General features: G+C 36.5%; 1 protein-coding gene across 19 annotated transcripts in view; it reads left to right on the top strand.

Annotated features, from left to right (window-relative positions):
- ERBIN (erbb2 interacting protein) overlaps positions 1-27,303 on the top strand; it is a 117,911-nt gene that overhangs the window by 49,963 nt on the left and 40,645 nt on the right. For all 19 annotated transcript variants that reach the window (XM_065047451.1, XM_065047450.1, XM_065047445.1 and 16 more), the window contains 4 exons: positions 2,231-2,428; positions 6,671-6,788; positions 20,922-21,000; positions 21,794-21,883. In XM_065047451.1, coding sequence (XP_064903523.1) covers positions 2,240-2,428; positions 6,671-6,788; positions 20,922-21,000; positions 21,794-21,883 — 476 coding nt within the window. In that variant the 5' untranslated portion in view covers positions 2,231-2,239. The remainder of the gene's footprint in view (positions 1-2,230; positions 2,429-6,670; positions 6,789-20,921; positions 21,001-21,793; positions 21,884-27,303) is intronic.

Raw genomic sequence — 27,303 nt, 5'->3', positions numbered from 1 at the left:
TGAGACCTGAGCAAGCAAGACTAGGTATGAATAGTACAGCCATTGAAAATAGGGGGCAAACAGAGTAATATATGCTCTTTTGGAGGGATTTGAATAAAAAAGCATCTTGCTTTGTTATTTATATGAACCATGTAAAAAAACTTGCATATTCTGGAAACCTAACGTAATTTTTAGAAGTTGAAATGACTGGATGAAGGGACCTTATTGATGGCTGCAGCAGGTATGATAACACGTGTGTCTTCCCCTGCCAGACTTCTGGTACGCAACTCACATGTACAGTTGCTGCTTCCTGTGCTTGTTCCCAAGGTGTTTGCTCCTCTGTTTGTGCTCCTGTTTGAAGAGACTGCTGCTGGTTGGTGCTTCTTGCTGAGGTGGTGTGTTTTTCCACAGCTCTGCGGATCTCTGAAGTAATAACAAAATGAGATTATATTTGTTTTTGTTAAGGGCTTTTTCTTTTGTCAGTGTTGACTGTGGAGTTCCTCATGTTTTTTTCACATGGATGCTCTGAGGTTTAAACAAGACATGGGTAGCTCTGAACCAGTGAGGACATCAGCTTCTGTAGCACCTTTGGCATCACTTTACATTGCAATACAGTTAAATATTTTGATTTTTAGATCACTTTTTATTTAAATAACATGCCTGGAGTTTTATGGGAAGTATTAAGTGTTCTGATAAATAACAAATATTGTAACGAAATCCTAGCAAGTTGTACATCTGTTTAGTGAAAACAGCACAGCAATCCCTCTACCTGTTGTCATATAAACTAAAACATCCTGTGAAGTACTTGGCAAGCTAGTTGCTCATAGGGGAAAGTCCAAGCTGCTCATAGGGGAAAGTCCAAGCGCATGGCTTATTTCTTGTCTAAATAAGAAGAGGAGCCTCTCAGTGTGTGACTTAGTATAATGCAGTGGCCTTGGTATTTTATTTTCTTCCTGTATTACCAATGTACTGTTTGAAAGTTGAAGCACAGTCTGCTAATAATGTCCAAAAGACACTTTTGGCACTTTACTGTCCAGAAGTTGAAATCTAATTTCTGCAATTCCTGCTCCCTCCCTGCCCGCCCCCCCGGCCAAATAGAGATTAAAAAAAACAGAAGTAACATTTTAATTTGGAAGTGTTAGCAGTTTGATAAAATAAGTACTCAGTGCTGTTTTGGAAAAGTATTTATTTTTAGATGAGTTTCCTGAGGAAATGAAGCTTACATGATCGTGTTGTCCATCTGCACATGTTGGTCCTTCCTTAAAAACTATTGACTTTGTCATCTGATTTCAGCCAAACTTGAAAGTTGAGGTGACATTTTGAAGATGATTATTTCTTAATTTTGTGAAAATTTGTTGCTAATTAGAGAAAGAGACCTAAACTGGTGTACTTGCTGAGGAGAAAAGGGGCAGAAGGTGGCTGGTGTATGCTGTCAGTAATCAGCTAGTAGGTTTGCTCCATTTAGATTTGCTGTCTCCTGTTAGGTAAAAACATTGTAGAAGCCATGGATAGTAGGGGAGACTGTTGTAGCAATGGTTGAGTTTAAAGGAAGAAATACACACTTCCATAGCAAGGCGAAGTTTCCATAGTTCCAGTGTGCACAGCAAGATGTGTTGAAGCTTTCCAAACTGAATAAAGTTGCAAGAAGTAATTTCTTTATCTATGTACTTGGAAACCTTCCCTTTTAAACTGTAGACAGACCAGCTGGTAGAAACCACGCTGATTCTTCTTGTTGTATTCTGTCTTTTAATGAGGTATTTGAAATTAAGTTACACTAAATTAATTTAATTCATAGCAAAAACAAAAAAGCTTTCCTATAGCTGTATTTGAATGTTATGTAAAGGGGGGATTTTCTTATTTTAAGCAAAAATATTGTCCCAGTAAACTCTGTAAAGGTAGGCATAAGCTATATTGTAAAAACACAAGTAACACTTCAGAACTGCTGCTTCAAAATTGCAACGTAGAGCTGTGTGAGCAAGTGACAGGTTACAGACTAAATTTTGTGTTCACCTTCTGGGGTCTGTAGGTGTTCTAACCACATTTAATGCTGCAAAATATCTGTTGTGTTTAAAAGAAAACACATACATTTTCTCTCTGCCCCACCCAACGTGTATACAGACGCACATGCAGATATGTGTATATGTCTCTCTTTTTTAAGTATTTAGCAGCCAGTGAAAGTTTGAGATGCTGCCCAAGTGAATGTTTCTGAAGTTGTCTTGCTTTTTAAAATCAATCCATTTCTGTTTTACAGTGCCTGAAAATGACAACAAAGCGGAATTTGTTTGTGCGGCTGGTGCCATGCCGCTGTCTGCGTGGAGAGGAGGAAACGGTCACTACACTTGATTATTCTCACTGCAGCCTGGAACAGGTGCCTAAGGAGATTTTTACTTTTGAAAAGACCTTGGAAGAACTCTATTTAGATGCTAATCAGATTGAAGAGCTTCCAAAGGTATGTTGGGTAGTTTTCCTTTTATTTACCTTTATTAACTGTTACTTCATCAGCATGGTAGAAGTTGATAGTGTCTACCTTCCCCTTCAGCTTTTAGGCTCCAGTTTGCCAAGTATTTTTTTAGTAAATTTTGGTCTCAGAAGCAGCAGCCATGGTAGAAGGAATGTTTATGCATTCCAGCTTGACTAGTTTGCTAATGAACTGGGATGAAACTGCTCAAGCGACTGATCCAGCCCAAGAGAGGTACAGAGCAGAAGAGGCAGGCTAATTTATTTCTGTAGCAGTGTCTGCTCAAACTGATTAACTGTGTTCAACTCCCTGCAGCATTATTTTGAATCTCTGATAACACGTGAAGATTAGAAAAAGCAAGATACATGTTCTGATTTCTGTGCCCACAAATGATAGGTACAGTCCAAAGTATCTATTCACTTGAAGTCTGCTTTCTTCTTCGATCTGTGACTGAAGACACTTTCTGAAGTACCTCAGATTACTTAAATTCAAAAACTAGAGAGCTGAAATGCCACTTTGATTACATCTTTATTATGTAAATTAGTATTTGTTTGTTCTGAAATTTGAAGACAAACTGCATGCTGAATTAGCAGTAAACTAGATAAAAGAATGAGAATTTTTGCTAGTGATTCTTTTACGAAGTACAAAGTGATGATTGCAATAGACTTGTTTCCATTACTAGGTCCTGACTTGATTGAGTTAAAAACTTAGTAGTTAGATGAAAGACTAAATATTTGAAATTATTTTATATAAGTTGTGTGCAAATCTTCATTATCATGCAGGACAACTATAGAAGTTTTGTTAGATTTTTGAAAAATTTGCTATAACTACTTCAGGTTTTGCTCATTTGGATTTTTTTTGAAAGATAAATGAAACAATTTTTTTTCAGGGTAGTAACTTGACAGTTATCAGAAATCCTGGATTGCAGTAAAACTGACTTAAACCAGCTGCATGCTTTTGAAAGTTCAGCCTTAAAGGCTCCTCAGAAGCCATTAGTGAAAATCTGTAGTTGTATGTTGAATAGAGCTAATAATATATGAGTTAAAACTAGACATTTTGTCAAAGTCTGTTACAGTTGAGAACTTCCTGTATTTTATTTTTGTCTCTTCCCAAGCAGATATTTCTAACTTAGTAACTTTAGGTATTAGTATCTTGCTTTTGATGACTTTGTATCAGCCTTTAAGGATGTTTTTCAGATGATTTCATAACTTTGTTCCCTTGTCTTGTTCTTTATTGGAGAAGAATAAAATTGGATGCTTAAACAGAATAAAATACATTTATTAGCCAAAAAAGGGAAAACTTCTGAACTCTTCTTGCATTAAATTCCTGTTTTCCAAATCGTAAGAACTAAGGGAGCATTGTCCTCCCGAACTTGTAATTATCTAAGAAATTCCTTTTAATAATCTTAAAAGAGGAAGAAAGTCTGTACTGTAGCAATCAAATGGATGCATGTTGGTGTTTTAGACAAGAAGAAGCAGTTAGTTCTTTGTCTTCCCTTTCTATTTACATGCTATTTCATTTCATTAGTCAATTCCTATATGAAATCCCATTTTGGTACATGAGTAAATGGAGAGGTGGGCAGTCTACCGCTTTCCTTGGTCTAGTCTGAGATTAAATTATCCAAGCAATTAGAAAGACTGCTCAAACATTTATGTTTTGTTCATTTTTGCTTTTCTTTGTTGAACTGTAGGGGCCTGTAATAGCCTACACTTGCTTTGTGTTAATAAAATAAGCCTTATAGGCTTATTTTTGAGAAGCTAAGGTTTTTTATTCAGCTCTTAAGTAATTTTGGTCATTATTTTTACTACACTTTCAATTTTCACAATAAAGAAGGAAGGCCTGTGACGTTTGAAATGATCCTAGCTGATCTGAAGCCAGAGTTTCAAGCTGTGTATGTCTTTTCCCTAATCCAAACTTTCATTTAGTCTTTTTAACTCTGAAAAAGCCTTCTAATTAAGCCATTTCAGACGAAGGGTGCGGTACTTATTAGGCTGTCTCCAGCCTTCTGAAGCCTAGTTAAAATGTTCCCACTCTTCTGCTTTCCTTGTTGCTCTTGGTGGTGTGTTCTTATCCCATGTTTTGCAGTCTGCTGCCCTTTGTATGTGATGACACAACAGGTTTGGGGCTGTCTTGTCAACCAAATCGCTGAAATGGCCTGTCAGTGTGTGAGACTGCTTTGTGTTTTCATTTTGGTTTTGTTTGTTTGGGTTTTTGTTGTTGTGGTGGTGGTGGTGTGGTTTTTGTTTTGTTTTTTGTTAAACCCAGTCTTTTCAGAATTCCATCAAACTTCAAAAATTGGTTCTTATGGTATAGCTCATTAATTTATTTGACTGTCTGTGGATACAGCATGAACAAACTGCAGTGGAGAGATAAATGGTGGTAGAGAACAACTTTGCTTTACATGAACCACTGGTGTGTAGTCTCTCTTTCAAAAGTGACCGGGCATTTGAAATAGTTTCATCTTGTGTGAAAAGGTACCCTGTTTATCCCAAGTGCCACGGTGTGAATTTGAGCTGAAAAGCTCAAACTGTAGCAGTTTTACTTTTCCCTCTCACATTTATATTCAGAAGAAATTGTAATTCTGCAGTAAAATAGGCCTTAATTATATGACTGGTGGTGTTTACTAACATTAGTGATGACCCTCTTAGTCATCTAATGTGCAAACATTAAAAAAATAACAACAAAAGGAACAACTACAAAGTCAACACCATACAAAACTCTCCTCCTTCCTCTTTTCCTTTAGGAAATTTTGCAATTCCTTCTGCTGCATTTGCTTTCACCTGACTAGTCGGGGAAATTGTGATGATTGCAGGAGTCCAGATTATTATTTTCAGGGATGAGTTTTAAGTACATATTGTTGCTTGAAGTACTGAAATTATGGAATGGCTCCAAAACACATGAGCTCATCAAAGTTCTCCTGTCCATCTAATATCCTAAGTAACTTGTAACTCTTCAAAGCCTTAATGATATCAGTGAGTACTAACTGGTGCACATTTCAGAGGAATTGGAAACATCGGGGGCAAGTTAAAGCTCATTCCTTGAACTGTCCATCTTGCTAATTTATGTTGACTTTTGTTCTGGGGTGGTATATGCAAACATAACATGAATGGCGCTTGTTCAACAGTCTATGGTTGAAATAATGGACTTCGCAACTGAGAGAAATCAAAGAAATTTTGGTAGAACTAAACCTCTTGCTATGATGTTCATTGGGATAATTTTTTTTTAGTCATAGAACACTTCCTGGTTTCATATGGTCTTTTCTCAGAATTCCAAAATAAAAGAACAGTCAATGAAGGTATTTATGAATGATCTTATCCAAAACTGTTGGAAAAGGAATGTTCATCATAAATTGTTCAGATGAACCTTTTCAACCACTTTCTTACAGATATTATTGTGTACTCTATAAGATTCCTACATACCATTTAGCGATTTTTCTTCCATTACACTGCTATTACTTGCCCCGTTTTGTCAATTTGTAAAGCTTTTGGGTAAGAATTTTAAGGTACGTTGCATATGGGAAGAGATCTGGCACTGAACTAGTATTTGTTAACAAATTACAATATATGTGTACAGAAGAGATTGTATAGGTTTTTATATCCTTAGCTCAAGCTTTCAGTAGTTTTCATCTTAATTCTGTTGGATTTTTGTGTACTTGAGCTAGGAAGTTATGGAAGGGAAAAATATTGTAAGATATAACAGAATAAAATAGTAAGTTTTTAGAGATCAATATCTACTCAAATCCTGTGTTGTAGAACTATTTGACTTTAAAAAAGGCATCTATCAATTTAGTTTTCTCTTTTTTTGGAGGAACTGTACCTCTGTATTAAATGGCATGTCTGCTATGGAAAATACAGGATGTTTCAAAAAGATGGACCCAATTTTAAATCATACTGCGTTCAAATTTGGTCCATCTTTTTGAAATACCTTGTATTTTGCAATGTTTGCAGGACTATGTAACTATAGGTCATAATTTCTGAGATACTGGAAGGGATTTGTCAGAAGTGTTAAACATAACTGGTGGCTTGTTGTGGTTGTTTGCAGTCTTGCCTTCCTAAGCATTGCAAACTTAGTCAATTTTGAATAAAACTAATTAAATAAAGTTTTTGTAGTCAGAAAATCTAAGCAGTCTGGCCTTCAAGCTGAAAGGTCGGAAGTTTAAGGGAATTAAAAACAAAAGCTATGTAAAGGAAACTGGAAGAAATTTGCATTCACTTTTTTTCTTTGTTTCAATAGCAACTTTTTAACTGTCAGTCTCTGCACAAGCTGAGTTTGCCAGACAATGATCTAACCACATTGCCAGCATCCATTGCAAATCTCATTAATCTCAGGGAACTGGATGTCAGCAAGAACGGTAAGTCACTTCATTTATTATATTGGCGTAGCCAGAAGGCAAATCACCATTCACTAAACAAAGACACTACTGAAAGTATAATTTTTAGAAGCTACACAGCTAGTAAATTTTAAATTACTACTTCAAATCACTGCTTAAGTTACAAGATGCTTTTTTATGATCTGGTTGTGATATTTAATTGTATAAAATTAATTAGTTTGTACAATGAGATTAATTACTGAAAACTGATACTGTATTTTACATTCTCTCAAAATGCATATGCTTGAATGTATTACTTTTAGTGGCTTTCCTCATAATTTGCTATAATAGAGTTTATATATTTTTATAAATATAATTTTATTATAATTTATTTGGCTGGATTCCATTGTTATATTTTGTTTCATATGAATATTGTTTTCAGTTTATTTTAATGAGCTACCTGAAAATTAGAGTAGGACTTGGCTGCTTTGCTGTCCTGCTCTGGGGATGCTGACTTCTTTCACATGGGGAAAAGTGACTATGGACAATGACTGGTTCACCTGTCTGACTTGTTAAAAATCTATCATTCTGTGTGAGTCAGCCTTCTATAAATTATGAAACATTGTCAGCCAAGTATTGTGTACAAGGGGTTTTATTAATGGTGCTGCTTTGGCAAGCTGGCAGATGTGAGCAACTGTGAAGAAACTGAAGTCACTTATATTGTCATCAGACTTAGTTGTGTGGCTTATTTGAGAGAAAAAAAAAGTTCAGTCATGGTGATTGATGAGGATATAATAGTCTTGTCATACTAACTCAATGTGAAGTACGAGGACCTCTCCTTGAAATCATATTTGAAAATACAAATTGCATAAATATGCTAAAGATTTTATCATGTTCATTGTTTTATTAGGACAGCTAGCTGATGATTACTCACATAGCTAAGTAAGTTCTGCTTTATTAAGAAATTGTTCTAGTTGTTTAGGTGTTGGCATTCTCTTTGATTGTCCATTGTAGCCTAGTCTGTACTTAAACTGTTGCTTTATTTCTGCCTAATGAACACAGCATTTAGTGTGATAAATTGACCTGATTGTCACTGTTCTGTTCCTGGTACAAGTGGATTAATAGTCTTTCTTAGAGAACACTGGCCTTAAAATTTTACAGTGACACACAACAGGGAAAGAATCATCTTTTTGTCCTAGGCTGAACTGTTGAAAGGATTAACTGTTTCCAACACAAGTTCTTAATGCAGAAGACTTTAAAGCAGCAAAAGGGCATTTGAGTTCTAGAGCTGGCAAATTCCTTTGCTTATGGACGTAAATAGGCAGCTGGTCACTTACCAGCTAGAGAGTTACTTGTCTGTCCAAAATGGCGTAACCTTTAGCTAAGCCTTCAGAGAGCTGCTGAAAGAGCACTTGTTCCTCTGAGGCATACAAAGAATTTAAGGAAGCAATAGCTGAACCATGCACTATCCCATTAAACTGTGAAGCTCTGTTATCTAGGGGTTGTTTTGGTTTTGTTTTCAACACCTTTCAGAGAAATGATAGGACAGAAGCTTATTTAAACTATTATCATGTGCCTGTTCTCAGCCTTATCACAGTTTGGATAGCTTCTCTGCCTAATACTGCACAGCAAAAATAGTCCTGAGGTCACATGCCTGTTTACTTGGTACATCATGTCTCCCACTATTCCTGAAAGCTCTGTAAAACTCAAAACAAAACCAACAAATTGGTGTCTCTTTGTCAAAAACAAGTACAGGGTCCCTGTATTTCTTACCTTACCCTGAGGCAAGAAATAGTGCTGTTTGTTCTGTAGTAAACTTGATGTTATTTGAGACTTCAGTTTGTTGGCTTAAGTCCCTTTCTGTTTACCAGTCTACTGTGGCAACCATGGAACATTTTTCTCTTGACAACTGCAAGCCTATTCTATTTCCTTGTGTCTCTTTTTCTTTTGGTAAGAATTTACTGCTCAGTTTCCCACTGTCCACGATTGTTCTGGTGTGTGTCTCTAATAGAGCCAAATAAGAGGGGCTTTAATAGTTTTCCAAGACTATTTTCAAAATCTCTGATTCTTCCTTTTTCTCTATAGATGTTGAAAGAATAAAATATGGAAGCAGTAGACTTGGTGGGTAGTACAGGAATTTATTTCCCTTAATTTATTGAAAAAAAAATACCAACCTGAAGCTTAATCATCAGTCTTAGCGCAGGATGATGAAAGATGCCAGATTCTAAAATGACTGAGTGTGCTTTTCAGATTCCTGTGCTTGTGGCAGGGGAAGGTGATAGTTCCTGTTTTTTTCTTGTAGTATTGATAAACCGTGTTTTCTTCTGATGTGGATGGAGCTAAGTCATACTGTGCAGATGCCTTTAGATCAAAAATGCATTTAGTTTTAAAGGTTGCATTTTAGAAGAAGAGTTAGTTAAGACTGTAGTTTTCAAATACCACTGTATATGAAATTTGATAGGATTTTTGTGTAAGATAGTTGAGCTGTTCGTGGTGTAGGCAGAATTTGAATGTATTGACCAAAGAGAATAATTTAATTCTAGAGAGCTGAAACAAAAATGAAGAATGAAGCTTCAACTTTAAAATGTGTTCAAGTTACCGCATGAATTGCAGTCTGGCCCACAGAAGGAGACCTGTTGCACAGTAAATCATCCAGTTCCAAGTAGAACTAGATACATACACATATCTGTGCATAATATTTGATGTTTAGATGAAAGATCAAAATTGCAGATTCTTCAAGGCAATAGATTGTTACAGAAAAGGTATTAGTCCAAGAAAGCAATATTTTTGACATTTTAGTAGCTCTTGAAAGGTCTTGCCTTTTTAATTTCAGATTTAAATGTGTCTGATTTCATACGTACAATATATAAAACTGTAACAGAGAGACACCAGATATGCAAAGGTGGATGCTTATTTAATAATATTTAGTCAGAACAAGGATTTATCTAGTTGAGTGTCCTGTCCTCAAGAGTGACAAAAAGCAGAGGTCTGGGGAAGATTTAGTAAAATATGGAAAGCCAGCAGACATGCATGTTTCACTGTATGCTCGCAGTGTATAGCAGCTCCTGGTTTTGGGCCTTCTTGAGCCAGACAGGGTGGGGTTTTTATTTAGTAGTCTTGGTTTGACTTCTCCCCTGTCAATATATCTAGTCTTTGCCTGAAGTGATGTACATCTTGAGGCATGTGCTGAGCTACAGAGTACAAACCTCTAATGATTGTGTGTTCTGGAGTATACAGAAGTCTTTGTACAAGCGTTTGGTTTGGAATTTATTATTCATGGCTGCTGAAGAGGTCATGGCATAGATGTAGCTTAAAATACTGAACTGCTGCTGTATGTGCAGTAAGCATGTGACAGAATTAGTTTTAGCTTTGCCTTTAGTCTTAGCAATAGGCAATAAATTCTATAGTTTTTTGGTAGTAAGTACATCAGTTGTTCTTTTATGGCATTTTAACCTGATTCTTTCCAGGTATGCTTCAGCTTTGAAACTTTTACCTAAAGCTTGATGCTGTCCTAGTCACAAAGATGAAATGATACTTGAACAAAGGTTACAATAGATAAACTACGTTTCTATATGAAAAATTACATCCTGGAGTCTATAAAGCATCTAGAGATGCCCTTATCTCTGAGTCCTACTGGCTTACATCCTAGAAAGAACTTGCAGCACACAGAATGTAAGACCCACCTAGAAAACTGAATGTTTATTTATGAAGCTAAAATAAAATTAAAAATTTTAAAATCCTCTGTGGCCAGATTATTTAATGTATCAACAGTTGTACAGGAGGAAAACAAACAAAACACAAACAGAGCACCAAAAAAACCCCTACACAACACCACTCTTTGCCCCTAAATCTGTCTCTTTCAGGGTTTCTTAACTTCTAAGGCTCTGGGATGCCAGCCTCAGCCTGCACCTAGCACAATGTGGAAGGGCGGTCAAGGAAATACTTTTACCTCTTCTTTGAAGAAGAGAAAAGCGATCATGTACGGTGTGTGAGGACATATAAATGGTCAGAAGAGTTAGCTTTACAGGTTACTAGAATGAAGTGATTTCAAAAGCTGAAGCATGCCATGAGATGACTGCCAGGGAAAACAGGCTTTCCTGGAAGGCTGGGAAATGTGCTTGAAATTACTTATGACTATGAAGTTAGCATAGTGGGAAACAGTGAGATGGTCTGGTTTTCCCTGGTTGCAGATGGTAAAAGAACAAAGATTTTTTTAAGTTCTGTATTATTCAGGCCTTTGGAGGATTAAATAGCAAGAAAAAAACTAGCAAGACAAAAATAAACATGGTTGGTTGTAAAGAAAAGTGTCTTCAGTTTTCTGTTAGATATTGAGATGCGATTCTCTTTCACTGCAATGTTACAGCAAATTTAAACATGTCAGTTTGTCAGTCTGCATTGCAAGGAATGTTCATGGGAAAATACACAAACCAAATCAAATAAAACAAACATATACCCCCCCCCCCATCTGTCTATAAAATTATTTTAAGTAATTTTAAAGAATGTTGTTAACAGATGCAAATTTAGACCAAATATGTTTTCTTCAGTGTTTTAAAATCATCTGCTGATTTGGCAAAATAGCTTTAGTATGCTGTGTGCCAGAAGTTGGTGAGTTGGAAAATGAGAATTCAGGCGAGTATCTAGTCTTATGTTGCCCATCTGGTGCAGTTAGGAATATGGTTTTCAAAGAAAATGAGAATTATTCATAGTTAATAGGGAGACAGATCCAAGTTTTATTTTCTGCAGGGAGAAGTGAGAGAGGAAGATCATGAATACAAAGATAACCTGCTGTAAATTTGCTTTTCTCTGCATCTACTGGGACGGGTGGGGAAGGGCAGATGGGAGCAGGAGTTTTATATCATCCATGATAGTGAAATAAAAGATAATTGATCCGCTGCTGACTCTTGAGTCTGTAGCTTTATTATAATGTATTATTATCTAGAAGTCATAAATTTATCCTAAATGTAGGCAGCTATTCTATTTAAAGTTCTTTATTCAAGTGTTTACAGTGTTTTTTCTTCAATGTGTTGTCTGTCTTTGCAGAATTAAATGATTTCTGTGTGTAAGAGAGGATGTGAACAGACTAGTATTTCAATGCAGTCGAAATAAGTTTAATACAGATCTCATAGTGAACTCTAAAACATTGTTGTAACGCAGAAAGGGTACTGTAGAAATAATTATGGTGTTTTTAGGGATGGATTTGCACGTCAAGTCAGAATGTACCTTTGTTTTTGTAAAGGGATGTGCTTTGAGCGACAGTCATCACGTGTCAACCAAAAGTGACTGGATAGACAACACTGAATTTGCTACCCAGGGTGGCAGGAGATTGGGGGGAAAAAAGCAGAGCAGTTTTACATGTTTATGTTACACTTCAGTTTCAGGTTACTCAGGTGAGTCACTCCAGCCGTGAATTAGACATAGCTGGAAACAACGTGAACCTTGGTAATTGTCCAGGACAGCATTATGAACAAAACTGCTGCCCACAACCTTCCCAGTGTTCCACATTTTGCAGTTTTACCCTGCCCTGACATGTTTAGGTTTATGAAAATCAGTATGTCAGGCATGTCTTCAAGAAGTAGCATTATTGGTTAAAAAAAACTTTTAAAAAAATAGATTTTTTTTTTTTCCAGAGAAAAGGCATTTAGGAATCCATATTGCTACTCAGACTCCTTTTCCTTTATATTGTGTAAGGAACATGGCTACAGTATGCCTGGGTGTACCTTACTCTAAAAATTGTAGTTCTTTCAGGTGCTTTGAAGGTGAATGCTTGGAAGACTCATATCGGCTTGCTGGAGTATTCTAGCTGTGCCAGTACATGTGTATAAAAGGAATGAAAAACCTCAAAACTATAAAAAACACCAACTAAACTGTTGCCTTTTCTCTGCCTGCATTGGCTCTGATACTTTAGCAGCGCAAGTTATTGTTGTTGTAGAAAGTGATGAGGAGGCGTTATCCATTTAAACAGATCAGGAAGCTAACATACAGTATAAAATAGGATTCATTACTGTCTGAACATCACAGAATTGGTGTGACTTTTTAGCTTTCTGATTAAAACCTGAAACTTTTGAATTTCATAAGTGGTATCAAAACAAAAATTTTAGTAATACTAAACTTGACTCAGACTTGTAATGCATTCAGAGGTATAAAAAGGCAATTTACGTCTTAATACTTCTGCTTTTTCCACATGTGGACACTTATTCTGCAAAAGAACCTTTTGGCTTAATTGAGAATAAATATTTTATTAAGTAAATGTACGTAGTTAAGTACCCACCTTGTTAACAATGTGAGTACCAAATATATTGCTATTATCAATACTGTATTTTATTGTAAATCTAATTATAATAGTTATCACAAACAATACGAGTACATTTTTTTTAAAACTCACTAGAGAAACCTGATATCCCTGTGGAAGTATTTGATTTATTTATTTTTTTTAAACTCTTTTTTTTTTTTTTTTTTTAATGAAAAACTGTTTAACTTGTTTCTGTTAGATTTGTAGCTTGACTGACATTTTTGTGTTAATAATTACTGGGACTGTACAAAAGTTATTTATTTCCCCATATGAAAAACCTCAAAACAGTCCTCCAAATAAAGCTTTGACTTCCATTTTTAATTGTGTAAACTTAAAAAAGAAGTCCCCAGCATACTCATAGCTTGCAGCCCTGCAGGTGAGTATCATTAAAGGGAGGACAAATGAGAAAGGAAACCTTACAACTTTCAGAATGTGCAGAACTGAAGAAAATAACTTTGCAAAGTAAAGATGGAGAGGTGAATCTGCTTACTAAGCTGCAAGTAGATATTGTCTAGTGAAGTAACTTAAAAGAAAAATCAGAAAATCCAGTGGAGCTGGTTTTCAGAAGTTTGTAAAATTTTTAAAAGATTTTTAGATTAGCAATTTCTGTGTCACCCTTCATTGGTGAGTGACAATAAACCCCGTGGCAGATGCTGTTAATCCCTTCCCTCCCCACTAAGGAAAGGGAATAGGTGGAGAAGGGAGAGAGACTTAGAAGCTGGAAAGTTTAAAATGCTAAGTTAAAAGTTAAAATAGTTAAAAATTATTTATAATACTACTAATAAGAGAAAATAATGCAAAATACATTAAAGCAATATTGAATTTCCCAGCTGGGCATAGCCACGCCCTGTGGTAAAGCTGGTGTGGTGCAAGGCAGGCACCAGAGGTCCTGGGCTGGATTTGGCAGTAAACTTGAACTGGATTCAGGGATGCAGGGCCTGGGACCAGGCTGAGGATCACAGACAGAACTGTCAGGGTTCTCTTCAGATGCTGGCCATGGTCAAAGAGAGGGAGACCCCTGTGATCTCCCACTTTTATGTAGTATATGACATGAATGGCATAGAGTACCTTATTGGTCAATTTTGGTCACCTGTTCTGTCTGGCCCTCCCTGTGAGTATGCCAGGCAGATGAAATTTGTCAGTGACCTTGGCTGCCATAGCAATAAGGATAAACCCGGGCCTTTTCTCTGTATTTTTCCTACTGTTTGTCAGCTCCATAGCGAGCACTGTCCAAAAAAACATGCAGCTAACCTCAGGAAAATGCAGTTACTTAGGAGAACCTAGTTGAAAGGAAAATTCACTAAAAGAGAATTGGTCTTGTTTTAACCAAACCCGGGACACCTTGATAAAAGCAAAAATTTTTCTAGGGAGGGAACTTCCTCACGTAAACAAAGTGGAGAGAGTATAGAATGAAAAGCTATGTAAGTGTATTAAAACTGGTGTTTTATTAAGTCTGTAACAAGTGTACAGATTTATTTTTTGAGTTGTACTTATTGAGAAAGATAGTTTTCTTTGACAGGTATCCAAGCTTACATATTTTTGCCTTTAGTAAGAGGCAGACTGAGAGCCATGGCTTCTGTAATGCTTGTATACAAGGAAAACCAAGTTGCAAGGAATTTTACAGTTCTGACACTCTGAGAGTGCAAGAGGAGCAACTAATTTGACATAAAGAGGGTTTCAAAAGCTTTGGGATATCTGTTTGCAGAACTATACAAAGGTATATTTGCAATGATTGCTCCTTTCCCTTGAAATGACTGATTGATTGATTTTAGGGTAGGTTTTCACTAAATAAGCCAGAGGCTCCAAAGCTGCTTGATGACCAGCATACTGAGTACCACCTTGTGCGCAGGCACAGGTACGTGAAGGCCAATGTGAAGTTGCCAAGCTGCAACTCCAGCTCTGAGCAAGAGGTGCTACTGCTGTCCCGCAGCCTGGCCAGGTATCTTGTGGCAACCTGAGATCTTGGTTGATTTGAAATCAGCTGTGGCAGGGGATCCTTCAAGAATTTTGGAAAGAGGAATGAACATTGAAAAGAAAGGATGGATGGGTCAGCTTTGTGCAGTGAATTTATTGGGCTCTAACACACTGCTTACTTTGAACAGTAAAAAATGGTGCTTTTAATTCAGAAAATATGCAGAAATCCAAAATTAAAGTGAGTTATCTAAATATACAAGAATACAGACAGTGACTGGTACTTTAGTCTAAGCTTTTAGTTTAAAATTTCAGCTTTTGCAACAGATTTTACATAATCTTTGGGAGAGCTGTGGTGTGTATTCATGAGCTCTGAAAATATTTTTATTGCCATTTGATCCATGTTGTAGCAGAGACCTGAGTGGAAGAACAAACAAAAGCTGCTCTTTTTGTGGTGAAGCAGCTTTCAGGTGGGTCCTAATATAATAGCTCCTTGGCCAGAAGTTGAGACCAGGATGAGTAGATTAGCTGAGGGAAGAATGTATGTAATTAAGATTGCTTTCATATTCATGCAAACAGAGCTTGTATGTTTGCATCTTCTGTACTTGTAAGGATGCAGAGTGGTATGGGTGCACAGCAGGCTGTAGTTCCATTTATTTGCAGTAAGGGGGTTTTTTGGTGTGCCTACTGTTTGGAGAGAAATTATTTTTTCTCACATTTCCCACAAACTGAGAGATCTTGGCTGTAAACTCCTTTGGGAACATCACCCATGTGGCTTCCACAAGTCTCATTATGAAAGTGATTTTCTTTATCTGCGCTTTTTTGGAATGAATCAATACTTTTTTGGGCAGGTGGGGGCCTTTTAAAAACATTTCTGTGTGAGAAGAGGTAAAACTTGGATTGGAGGCACTGCTGCTGCTGGATAGCAGTAATGCTTTCAATAACTGAAATCTGGGCATACTACTTTTAGCATTTGATTGTGAAGAAAAATATGACTACATGACTAGACTACGAACAGCAGAGCAAGCCCCAATCTGCAGTAGAGCTGAAACAGCAGCGTACTGGAGTGTCAGCTCTGGGATCCATTGCAGTGAAGGATACTGCCAGCAGCAGATGTGACTTGCACAATTTTCTGTAAATCCAGAATTGCCAGTATTTGAGTGAAAAATCTTATCTGATGGAGAGAAAAAGTTGTCCCAGTTTTCTCTCTTGCTCTGCAAGTTACACTGGCCCTGGAGACAGGAAAGGATTGTGCTATGTAGGGGAGGAGATGAGTGTAACTCCAGATGGTGAGTGGGACCCCAATTATACTTACAATTGCCTTAATCCAGTCTAAACAAAGGGAGGGACATTTGTGCACATTTGCTCTGAGGAGCTGTGCCAAAACAATCATTGCTGTCTGGGGAGTTAGTGATCAAGCGAAATTCCCTATTTCAGCCGTGTTATGTGATCCAGAACTGAGGTTGATTATCTTCAGATTTGTGGTTATTGACCCGAAATCCCTGTATGACCTTTTTGGTATGCCCTTTGGGCATGTGCTACAGCTGGTCTGGGATCCTGATTAAACAAAACTTCTAGGTTAGGCTGGTTAGCTGGTGAGTTTTTGCTAAGTAGAGTTCTGAATGATGAATGCTTTCTGCTTTTGGCTTAGTCCAGATAAGAATTTTAGATTCCTCTGCCTTACATTCCTGCCAAATCTTCCTTAACAATCTTCCAGACCTGCCCTTCCAGTCCTCCCCCAGCTCCACTGCCCCCGCCTTTCTCTCTCTCTCTCTTTTTAATTTTTGTTTGTTCTAGTGTTGTTTTTGGTAGAAACTGTCCAGAGAGTTTAAAAGTGCCTGAAATTTAGGAATATGGGGAGGAAGGAACAGACAATTAAATACTAAAAGCTATTGCATAACATCATGTAAATATCACTTATTTGGAAAACTACACTACAAAAAGAACTTTGCTCTCAATTCAGTTTGGATCTGGTAGTTAGAATTCAAGATTACCAGGAAATTATATTTTGTCCTGTTGTGCTCTGCAAATGGTCATAGTCCACAAGTGTGGTGGTTTGTACTACTTTGGAAAACAGTAAGCATGATCTGTAAATCAGCTACAGCACTGAAATGGGTTGGGGGTGATGGTTGTTATCATATAAAGTAGGAAACAGCTGGATAAAAAACTTGTCTATATGATGCTTTTTGAGGAAAGCAGGGTAAGGCTGCAACAGACTAGTTAACCCCGAAGCAGTCTGTTGCACTGTCTGTCTTCCTCCTCTTGTAATCTTCAGTATCAGTGTAGAAAGGAAGCAATAAAAAACACAAAAGAAAAATGGAATGTAGAAAGGAATGTGGATCTCAGTTTGCAGGGCTCATTGGATCAGATGCTCATGGAGGGTGGGGGTGGCTATCAAATGGATTAAATAGCACAGTGTTATGAAAGGAGTGTTGTAAGATGCGGTCACAGAGACCCTTGACATTTGCTGAACTTCCTTAACGGGGAAGAAGATTCAGTACACTAATGATCGATAGAAAGTGGAGAAAGAAGGAACAGATCCTCTTCTAAAGTGCACTTTACAGCCCTTTGTCCTTTTCTCATATCAGTTTCCAGTGTCTCTCTTCCTTCCTACTTACTCTTCTTTCTTACTTGCTTTTTGAATTCACTCTCTTGGTGAGAGAACTGAAAGAATACTAATACAGCAGTAACTTCATGTTTCTAGCATGCAGGAGGAATGCAGCTGAGGAAAAGTCAGCATCTGAAGGTTGTTGTAATGCCAGGTAGTAAAAGCAACTTCCTGTCACATGGTAGAGGGGAGTAGTCTGAATTTTTTCTCTTCTGAATGTGTACTGCAAACATTAGGTATATTTCATGCTGTCATTCCCAATTTACTGCTCTTTGGAATGAAGGCAGCCATTTATCCGTTACCGAACTGTTGAGTGAGATTGGTAAAGATCATGTGTACTATTACAATCCTGGCCCTAAGAAGAAGCAAAAATAAATTCACAGGCTCCTTCATTGTTAGCTTTCTCCTATCAGTTGAATTTCTGTTGTTAATTTGTTGTTAGAACTGTTACTGCCTCTTGCCCAAGGCATAGTCAAACAAGAGACTACTGTAGAGTCCTCCGATTATGTACAAAAGCATGCTGATTTAACATGTCTCTATTTGGATAGTTAATATTTTATTTGGCTGCTCTTTTGAAAGCAAGTTTGCATTGACATTCTCCTCTCTTGCAGATGCGCTGTGTGTTTTCTTTTCTAGGTAGTTATCACAGAATTAAGTCTTCTGTGCTTCAATGAATTCTTGACACAGGCAGTGGAAACTAATATTAATATTAAAAACATGAGGTTTAACTTCTTGGACCAGAGCAATCTTTCATCCGAGGACCAAGCCAAGGCCAGTAGTGTGACCCTCTTTCAGGAAACTAAGCTTAGCAAATCTCTCAGTATGATTCCAAGAGCAAAACTAATGTTATGGAGTGAGTCTGAAACACAACTCTGCCTTCAAGGAAGAGTTTAGCAGTGGTTTACTCTAGTTAATGTAGATATTCATTTTAAGAGGTGAAATTATATCATCAACTATAAAGGGGTCTTGGTGTATGTATTAGGCAATAAAAGACTGCTGCATACAAATCATCCGTAACTTCATCTATACAGGCCTCTTATGTGGTAGGTTTTTGTTCAACTGCCATGGCTCAGGATACTGCAACATGCTAGATGCTTTCCATCTGTATGTTTGGATATTCTTGTTTTGTGATAAAGGCTTCTAGCTACAACTGGAATTAAGATGATGAATATTTAAATTTCCTGGAAATGTGTTTCTCTTAATACAAAGATTATATGACAGCAGTAGGCAAGATAGATTTCTAGGCTTTCTATGGTAGTTTTCTAATCTTTCTTCAAATCTGTCTTTGAACTTGAAAATATCACTGCTGCTTTCCAGAAATGAAGCTTCATTACATTTTAGGTATTACCTCTTTAGTTTTGATCTTGAATCATGAGAGCAATGAGTTGAATCAGTACCCCCGTCATCATATTCTGCTTCAGCTCCACTCACAGCCCCAGTAAACTTCACATGGCTGAAGTTGTGTATATAAAGCTATGTTTTTATTTACACATGTGTGCATATATATTAACACACTTGGCAGGAAAACAAAAGTGTCAGAAATCTTGGCCTATATTACAGTTGATGGCTCAATTCCTCCTAGTCCCCTCTGCTTCTACATTTTATTGTTCTCGAGTTCACCAAGTGATTTCCCAAAAGGATCCATGATAATTAGAGGTATTTAAACACCTGGTTTGACTGTGTGGCTTAGTGTGCTTTTCTTGCCTTTCACATCTCAGTAATAGAGTATAACACCTGGTATGAATAAAAACTAATAACTTCAACCATTTAGTATGACAAAAAGGTTTCTGTCAAGAAAGACCTTGAAGTCTACTTTGACAGAAATGGTGTTCCTGCTTAAGCTGAATTCATGGCAAAGTTGGCATGGTGACTTTGCTCTTCAACATTACAGATCGACTTAATGTAAAAGTATGTGTGTTGTGACTACTTTCCTTGACTACTAGTATTGCCATCTATTAAGTCCTAATAGAGCAGGTCAGTCTTGTTAGTGAACAAACATAGAAATCACAAAGCTCTATGCTAGCAGTATAAACCATGGAATTCCTTATGTGAATAAAAAAAAAATCATTAGCAGTTGGTGCTTTGCCATGTTTTTTGTTTCATTATTCTCAGAACAGGTACATGCGGAGACGTAATGAAGTCCCACCTGCCATCTGAATGAGAAGACACACTGTTCTTGTCTTTCTCTCTGCAGCTGAACTGTGAGGGAGTTTATGTTGCTTGGAGCAGCATGACATTTCATGTTTTCACTAGCCTAAAAGCAAGCATCCACAGGGGGAGTTCCTTCTTAGTGGTCACGTTTCCTGGTTTCAGGAAGCCCACTCCACAAGCCTGAGAAAGCACTTCAGATGCAGATAAAATTATATGCATTAATTGAAAGGCAAAGAGCTAAGATTTCTGTTATCTGAAAAAATAGTGTTGTTTTGAACTAATTTTATTCTACTGACATATGGGCTTTTCTTAAAAAAAAAGTGTATTCTTAATCCAAGTGGAAGGACTGCAGTATGAATGGTTGCTATACTTAGAACAAGTTTATTTAAAATCAAAACACCCGTCCCATGGTGTAAGAACAAAGTAGTGATAATTTGTGAAAGCAACTGCAGTTGTGATAACTATGGTTTTATTTGTTTTTATGGTATAGTAAATATTGAGGTGAAAGTCTTGGGCAATAGAATGATTCAGTACTGATTTCCTATTGACATGGCGGATACCTGTCTTGGATTTTCTAGGCCTGCTTTGTCAGTTTCTCACAAATATGAATTTGACAGATAAGTGGATTGCAAATTTACTCTGGTGTTTCGGAAGATAACATTGGACAAAGAGGTTCTTTGTTGTATTAATTTTCAGACATAATTGTCTGCAGTTTTAGTCCTTCTCTACAAATAATCTGAAGCAAACAGCAAGCATATGTCACATTTTGGGTTATCTATTCAGAACTGTAAACATGCTTGAAACTTTACCTGAATAATACACAAGCCATGCATCTGACAAACAGATCCTGTTGGAAACTTTGTTCTACCATGTGTATGAATGCCTTTTAAAAAAGAATTAATAAATGTGTACTTTAATATTTGGTAATCAGCAGTGGGAATTGTTAGTGTGCTGTTTCTGTAATGCTGCCTGGTGAGCTGCCTGCTAAGCTGCCATATGAAATGCTTTAGGAATAGGATAGTAAAAGAATGGTTATTGTATAAGTCTATTTCTTCAATGAAAATGGTATCTAAAATGAAATATCAGAGAACCAGTCCAGTAGTTGCTAAAAGAATTAAGGTTTTTATGGCTAGCAGTTTTATATGCATTATTGTTATGCCTGTGGTGGAATCTAATAAATTAAGACTGATTCCCTATGTCTCCCTGTATTTTGCAGGCATACAGGAGTTTCCAGAAAATATAAAAAACTGTAAAGTCTTGACAGTTGTTGAGGCCAGCGTAAATCCAATTTCCAAGTAAGTTTGTCATTTTTTGGATGCTTTATATTTTGTGCAAACACTGCTGAGTCTCAAACTTGTCCCAAACATGTGCCAGCTCTGAGAGGCAAGGAGCAGAGTTAGCTGAGAAGTGTCTTGTTAACCTCATTGCACTGTGATACAGTGTAGCTATGTCATTAGTGTTTTGCCCAAGTTAATAGGCTATGTGGGCAATCCTGCATTATACCATGTGGCTTTCTCTGCCTTTCAAAGTCCATTTCTTCTCTGTGAACGTAGAGAAATATGCAAAGAATTAATTTTAGTTTTAAGTCTGTACCACTCTTTTTCAGACTTAACTTATATGAGTGATTTCCTTGTCACTTTCTGTAGTGACAAAATTAATTTGCCAGAGGTAGCGCTGCCAGAGATACAAACTTTGTACAACGTAACTCTCCTGGGGAAAAAAAGGTGTTATTTAGGTTTTAATTTATCTGCCTAATGAATGTCTCCTCCACATAAGTTACCAGTAACATATAAGTTACCATAAATATGTAGCAAGGCTATATTTGGGTTCTGTCGTTTTTATTACCTATAGATATTGTCCTCAATGCTTAAACAATCAAACAAACAAACAAAACAAATACTACAAACATTGACAGTAGGCTTACAGAGAACATGTATTTAGTACAATTTTGTAGAAATTCTGGTACTACCTTAATTTTTAATGTTATCAATATGTAAAACTTCAATACTATATTGTTGTTCAAGAAAATTGCTTAATGCCCTGAATATAATTGAAAAAATGTCACTATGTTATTTTATTTATATACAGACTTCCAGATGGATTTTCCCAACTGTTAAACCTAACACAGCTGTACCTGAATGATGCTTTTCTTGAGTTTTTGCCAGCCAATTTTGGCAGGTAAGTAAAATTTGAAACTTAGTATCTTCATTTAGTTTTAAATTTATGCAGAGTGGTTCCTGCTGCTTCTCATGCAAAGTGTGAACTGGACGTGGCAAAGAAGTGTATGTTACGGATCCATTTATGCCACATATTAGTTACAGATAAAACTGATTCTTTATCCCCATTTTTCATTGGGCTTTTGAAGGACAGACATAATTCTTATAAAATGCCAAGAAATAAAACTCATTTACATGCTTGCTGCTTCTACAACACAAGTCTGGTGAGTATGGGAGACTAGTATTTCTGAAATATGGATTGTTTATCATTTAGTTGTTAGAGTGAAGCAAATAATGACATCTGTAATTCCTTTTGTCCTCTCCTGGATGCACAGATTCCTTCATGCACATCTATAATTCTCAAGTGCCTTGTTGCCAGGAATCTTTCTGAAGAACTTAGCATATTTACAGTGTGCTAAATAAGCAAAATTGTTCCATGTAATAGCTTAAATTCAAGACAAATATAACCCTCTTACCTCTTTAAAACTGATTCAGTCTTGGGAGCAAAAGTGAAAAGGAAATCTTGTTAAAAAGAAGGCTCCTGGATAAGCATAATTCATCCTATTCTCTTTATAATCCTAATTTAGCCATTTCTGCTTTTTTCACCTTTCTTCACTCTTATTTTATGCTCTGTTTCTGACTGTGCTTATAGTTGGGTCAGCACAACTTACAAGAGATTAGAAAAGCTCCCAAATCATGTTCTGCACAAGTTTGGCAGACCAGGAGATGTACAATGAAAGATGAGCACAGATGCAGGCCATTAGTGACCATTAGCTTATTAGTCATCTGTGATCAGAGTTGTTGGCCTATTCTTCTCTGTCCAGTTATTAGTCATTCCCTGATGAACAATTAAAAGCACCGGATCTGTTACACACCCAGCAAACAAAAAAGCTGCTTATGATGCAGGAGCATTAATTATCGTGCTTGTTTCAAGTACATAAAGTTTGCATTTCAAAAGCCTTCATTAAGGTTGAAGAAGAAATATCTAGAAGATGCATAGTCTTGTTGGAATTTTAATGATTACTTATACATTTTTCTGTTCTGATTTTTAATAGTCTAACCAAATGGCAAAGTTTCTTAGTAAAAAACAGTCACTACAGGTGAAAAGAAATACTTCAGATATACACAGTTGGTCTTATAAGTTAGTTAATCTTTCTGCTCTAACTGGCAATAATGTCTCTTAAAATAAAGCCAATGCCATATTAAAGCTAGCAAGGTTTTTATGTTCCATGTATCAGAGTCTCTGTTCCAGCAGTTCAGGTTAGAAATCTGGTTTCTCACATCAGTTTCTCTCTACTGTTCATATTCATTTGTTCCACAGTTTAATTTCTGTCATCTCTCGTCTTGTCCCCCATTCTCTCACCTGCTGGTTTTATAATGTTCTCATATGCCTCTTTTAGTTTCTTAGACTAAACAAAATTCTGTTTCCTTCTGGTATGACAGGTTTTCCTTTGTGCCTGATTATATTAATCTATTTTGGAACAAGTTTCAGTTTGAATTCATCATCTTTTTGACAGAGGATGATTACATATATAGCTATATTTAGATTTCAAATTGAGATCTCTTCATGGCTTGTACAATGTCATTATTATCTTCTTGTTTCTCTTGGATATGTCTGTGGTTATGCTCGAGTGTTCCACTAGCCCTTTTTGCAGCTGCCTCGTGTCATTTCCCACATGACCAACTACCATGTGGACAGCTCAGCTAGAAATGGCTGATGACTCTACAAGGAAATCACGAGTACTTCACTCTGTGCTATGACACCTTGGCCCTTTTCTGTTTTGTTTTGGTTTTGTTTTTTCAGTCCTTAAGGTTGTACAGTTTTTTTCCCTACAACATCCTAATAACTCACTGTATTGTCTGTCACTGTTTTGTGGCATCAGTTGACTTAAATGATTTTCCTGTCCTTTAAGATTGCTGTTAAAAAACATTGAACAGGATAGTCCCAGAAAAGGTCTTTGAGCCCCTGTGTCATCATCATTCAACATGATGCATAGGAAACGAAACACTGTGTAATGCAAACTACTTTTAGTATTTGCATGCAGCATTTTATTACATTTATGTCCATGCTTTATTCTTGGCTTCAAACTTTCTGCCAAAGCTTTGCGTACTATTGAGGTCAAGATTATCCAATTTTTTTCCCCTTTTTTATGACCATTACATACTTGCTGTCCTTCAGTGATCTGGTCCAGCTTGCTAGACTTATTAAAAATCACCAGACTTTTGATTAAATGTGCCAGTTCCTTCAAAATTCTGAGGTGATAGTGTTTTTTTTTTTTCCTCCACTCCCAAATACTAATTTGAATGCATTAATGTTGGCATGGATCCCAGAGTCAGCCTTTATACCATTGCACAAAAATATGAGAATTGCTTATGCTTACCTAAGAAAACCGTATCTGTTGCATCTAAATACATCATGTGTGTTTGCATTTAAATGTACAAATATATAAGCACAGCATTCTAAACTTAAAGCTCACTGCATGCTAATTTTGAGACAGTGCTTCAAAAAGGAAATGTTTTTTACTGATGGTTGTTTAAGGTAAGCAGTGTCATTCTAAAATCTCCTGACAATGTTGTCTATAATGGGGTATTGCTTCCAGAGACTTCTTACTGTGGTGCTGCAAAGAATTTACTTGTAATCTTTTTTCTCAACTATTTGGCAGTAGTATTTGCAGTAGCAGATATTTTTAGTAGTATCTTCCTTAGGATAATTTTTTACATAAATGCACAGTGATAATCGAATTTGGGCCTCAATTTGGTTACATATATGCAATTTGGCTGAGATTTTTGCAAATGCAACTTGCTGTATTATGCATGTATTGTAGTCCTCTTGCCTTTATATTTTAGCTATGATTAAAAAACAAACAAAAACAACAAAAAAAACCCCACCACATTAGCAAAACTGCAAAGAAGGTAAAAAATAAAGACCAGCTCTCTGAAATATTTTTAGCTTTCCAAAGAGTGATTGCTGTTGAACAGTGAGTTTCTAAGTATACCTGTTACAGATTTCTTTTACATTTTCTACAGATTCTATAGTTAAAGAAATCAGACTTAGGAAGGATATTGATCTTATCCTGGCAAGGCATCCATGTAGAGATTTAGTTTTATTTAGAAGTCGAGATATGTTTTAAAAGCAGGAGCAGTTGTTTGCATTAAATATCAGTACTGGAACAATGATTTTGTTGAGATATTTACACCAGGTATATTTAAAATTGAATAATATGCTGTTAAAGCTTTCTGTTTAGTTGATGTGTAAATATTTCTGTGGTTTGGGGTTTTTACAATTGAGAAATGGAATATTTATGAGCATGACAAATCTGTATGATAGAATGGAACAGGAAGTATATATTTGGCCACTATGACTTCTGCTTTTCCTTTAGTATGGGTGGATGACTGCTCTGTCTGTATTTCTCTTCCAAATGAAGCCCCAGATTTTCAGTTCCATTATAGGAATTCAGGTGCTGAACATGCATGTTTACATGAGCCATTTAAAGAGCAGCTAGGCTGAGTATTTGATGTGTATTACTATATTAAACTTGAATTAACCCTTCCATTCATACTGGAAGAAATGACAACTACTTCACACCAGTATTTCTCATAAATTACAGCTAGCAAATTACTAATTTAGACACTGGCTGTATCTACACAGCCTCTATCTAGACACAGCCGGGAAAGGTTGAAAATGTTTCCCTAGTAGCCTCTCTTGTAGCTCTACACATAGGAAATTTGGTATTTGCTTCTCCAATTTCTTAGTGTTAGCTGAAGAAAGAGTAGAACATGAAACAAGATCACAAAGCTATGATCATTTCTATCACCAAAAGCAATCTTTAAGTTCATAGAATTAACTTGTTAGAAGTGTAGTACAGTCAGTTCTGGCTAAGTCAACAAAGTGTTGGCATGCATGTATGTAGTTTAGCAAATGAATGGTGGCTTGCTTCTACTGCTTTCTACTGAGACATGTTACTGCATAATTCTGTTGTGAAGAAAACCTACAAACTCTGTAGATATCTCTTCTATCATCAAGGCGAAACACCAACTGGAGCCTAAAGCAGTGTTTGGTTGTTCTGGGGTTTAGAATTCCAAGCCCCAAATGACCATTCAAATCTGTGTATGTCTAAACAAATAACTTAACCTGTCTCATCATAAATTGCTATCTTAGGATGCAGGTAGGGTAAAAAGGCTAGGAGGTCAGCAGTTATATTACCATGAACTGGATTTTTATTAGGGTATTCTTTTGGCACTGTTACAGTTTTGCTTTTCTTTTGAGAGACTGGAGGGAGGAGGTTCCCCTCCAGCATTTCATACCAGATGGCAAGTGCTGCTTGCAATGCTGGGCTACATTGACCTCTGCTCTGTTTCAAGGTTACTCTTATATTCTTAGGTTATTCATAGGTGCACCAGATTGTTACTTTCAAATGCATCCCAAAACGAGCAAATGTCTAGAGGAAAAATAAATATTGTTTTCAGCTTTCTATTTTTACTTTAAGTGTAGTTCTTACTACTTAATCAAAATAAATGTTTTTGTCCATTTAAGGTACCCAGTTAAGCACCTTCGGGAAAGACTGGTTTGTTCACTAAGCTCCTTTTTGAGTCAGGGAGCTTAATGCCCTCTTTTGTGTGTATGAGGGCTGTTAGGTCACATGTAGAACCATTGTCTTTACGATCATGTCTGTATTTAAACCTCACTCAGTTTCTGTATTTCATTTAACAAAGAAAGAATGTTGTCACTGCTGTCCTGCTGCAAAATATTCCACTGGGGATGGTGCATTGCTTGAATGCCATGACTGCTTTGAACTTGGCCAAGCAGTTGAGTTTGGGCTTTAGAGGTTGTTTGTCTGCCAACCAAGGATCTATTGAAAGAAAGGTCAAACTGCCTTCTAACAGAAATATTAAAATGGTTTAAGAAGCTGACTAGGAAGAGGATATGGAAGGAAATTCAAGATGAATTTAGATGTTTTTACCATGTGGAAGACCACAGGTATTCTTCTGATGAGGCTTGTTATATGAAATTATTTGGTACATTGCAGATATTACTAATTCAGCAGATTAATTTGTGTGGAGAGATCCTACATTTTTTTCTGTTATTTCCTGTGTACTTCTGTATATGATAGCATGTACCCCGTAAAGAATCCAATAAAATCTTTGGGATGAAGGAAAAGAAGTATGTTCTAACAGGTGCAGAAAAGCAAGTGAGATCTAGTTTGCATGCTGTTTTACCAAACCCAAACTTTAATGAATAAAGTAATTTAAAATAACATGTAGATTTATGCACAAAACATATTTTTATTCTTGCAGAAAAATTATTTTCAAACTGTAGATGTTTTTGTCTGAAATTCAGCAATATAAATAAATTCAGCAATTGCTTTTATCATATAATACAGT

This window comes from Columba livia, chromosome Z (genome assembly GCF_036013475.1).
Source record: "Columba livia isolate bColLiv1 breed racing homer chromosome Z, bColLiv1.pat.W.v2, whole genome shotgun sequence".
In the NCBI taxonomy this organism is placed as follows: Eukaryota; Metazoa; Chordata; class Aves; order Columbiformes; family Columbidae; genus Columba; species Columba livia.
The sequence above is the reverse complement of the archived record's forward strand: the minus strand, read 5'-3'. Positions and strand labels throughout refer to the sequence as shown.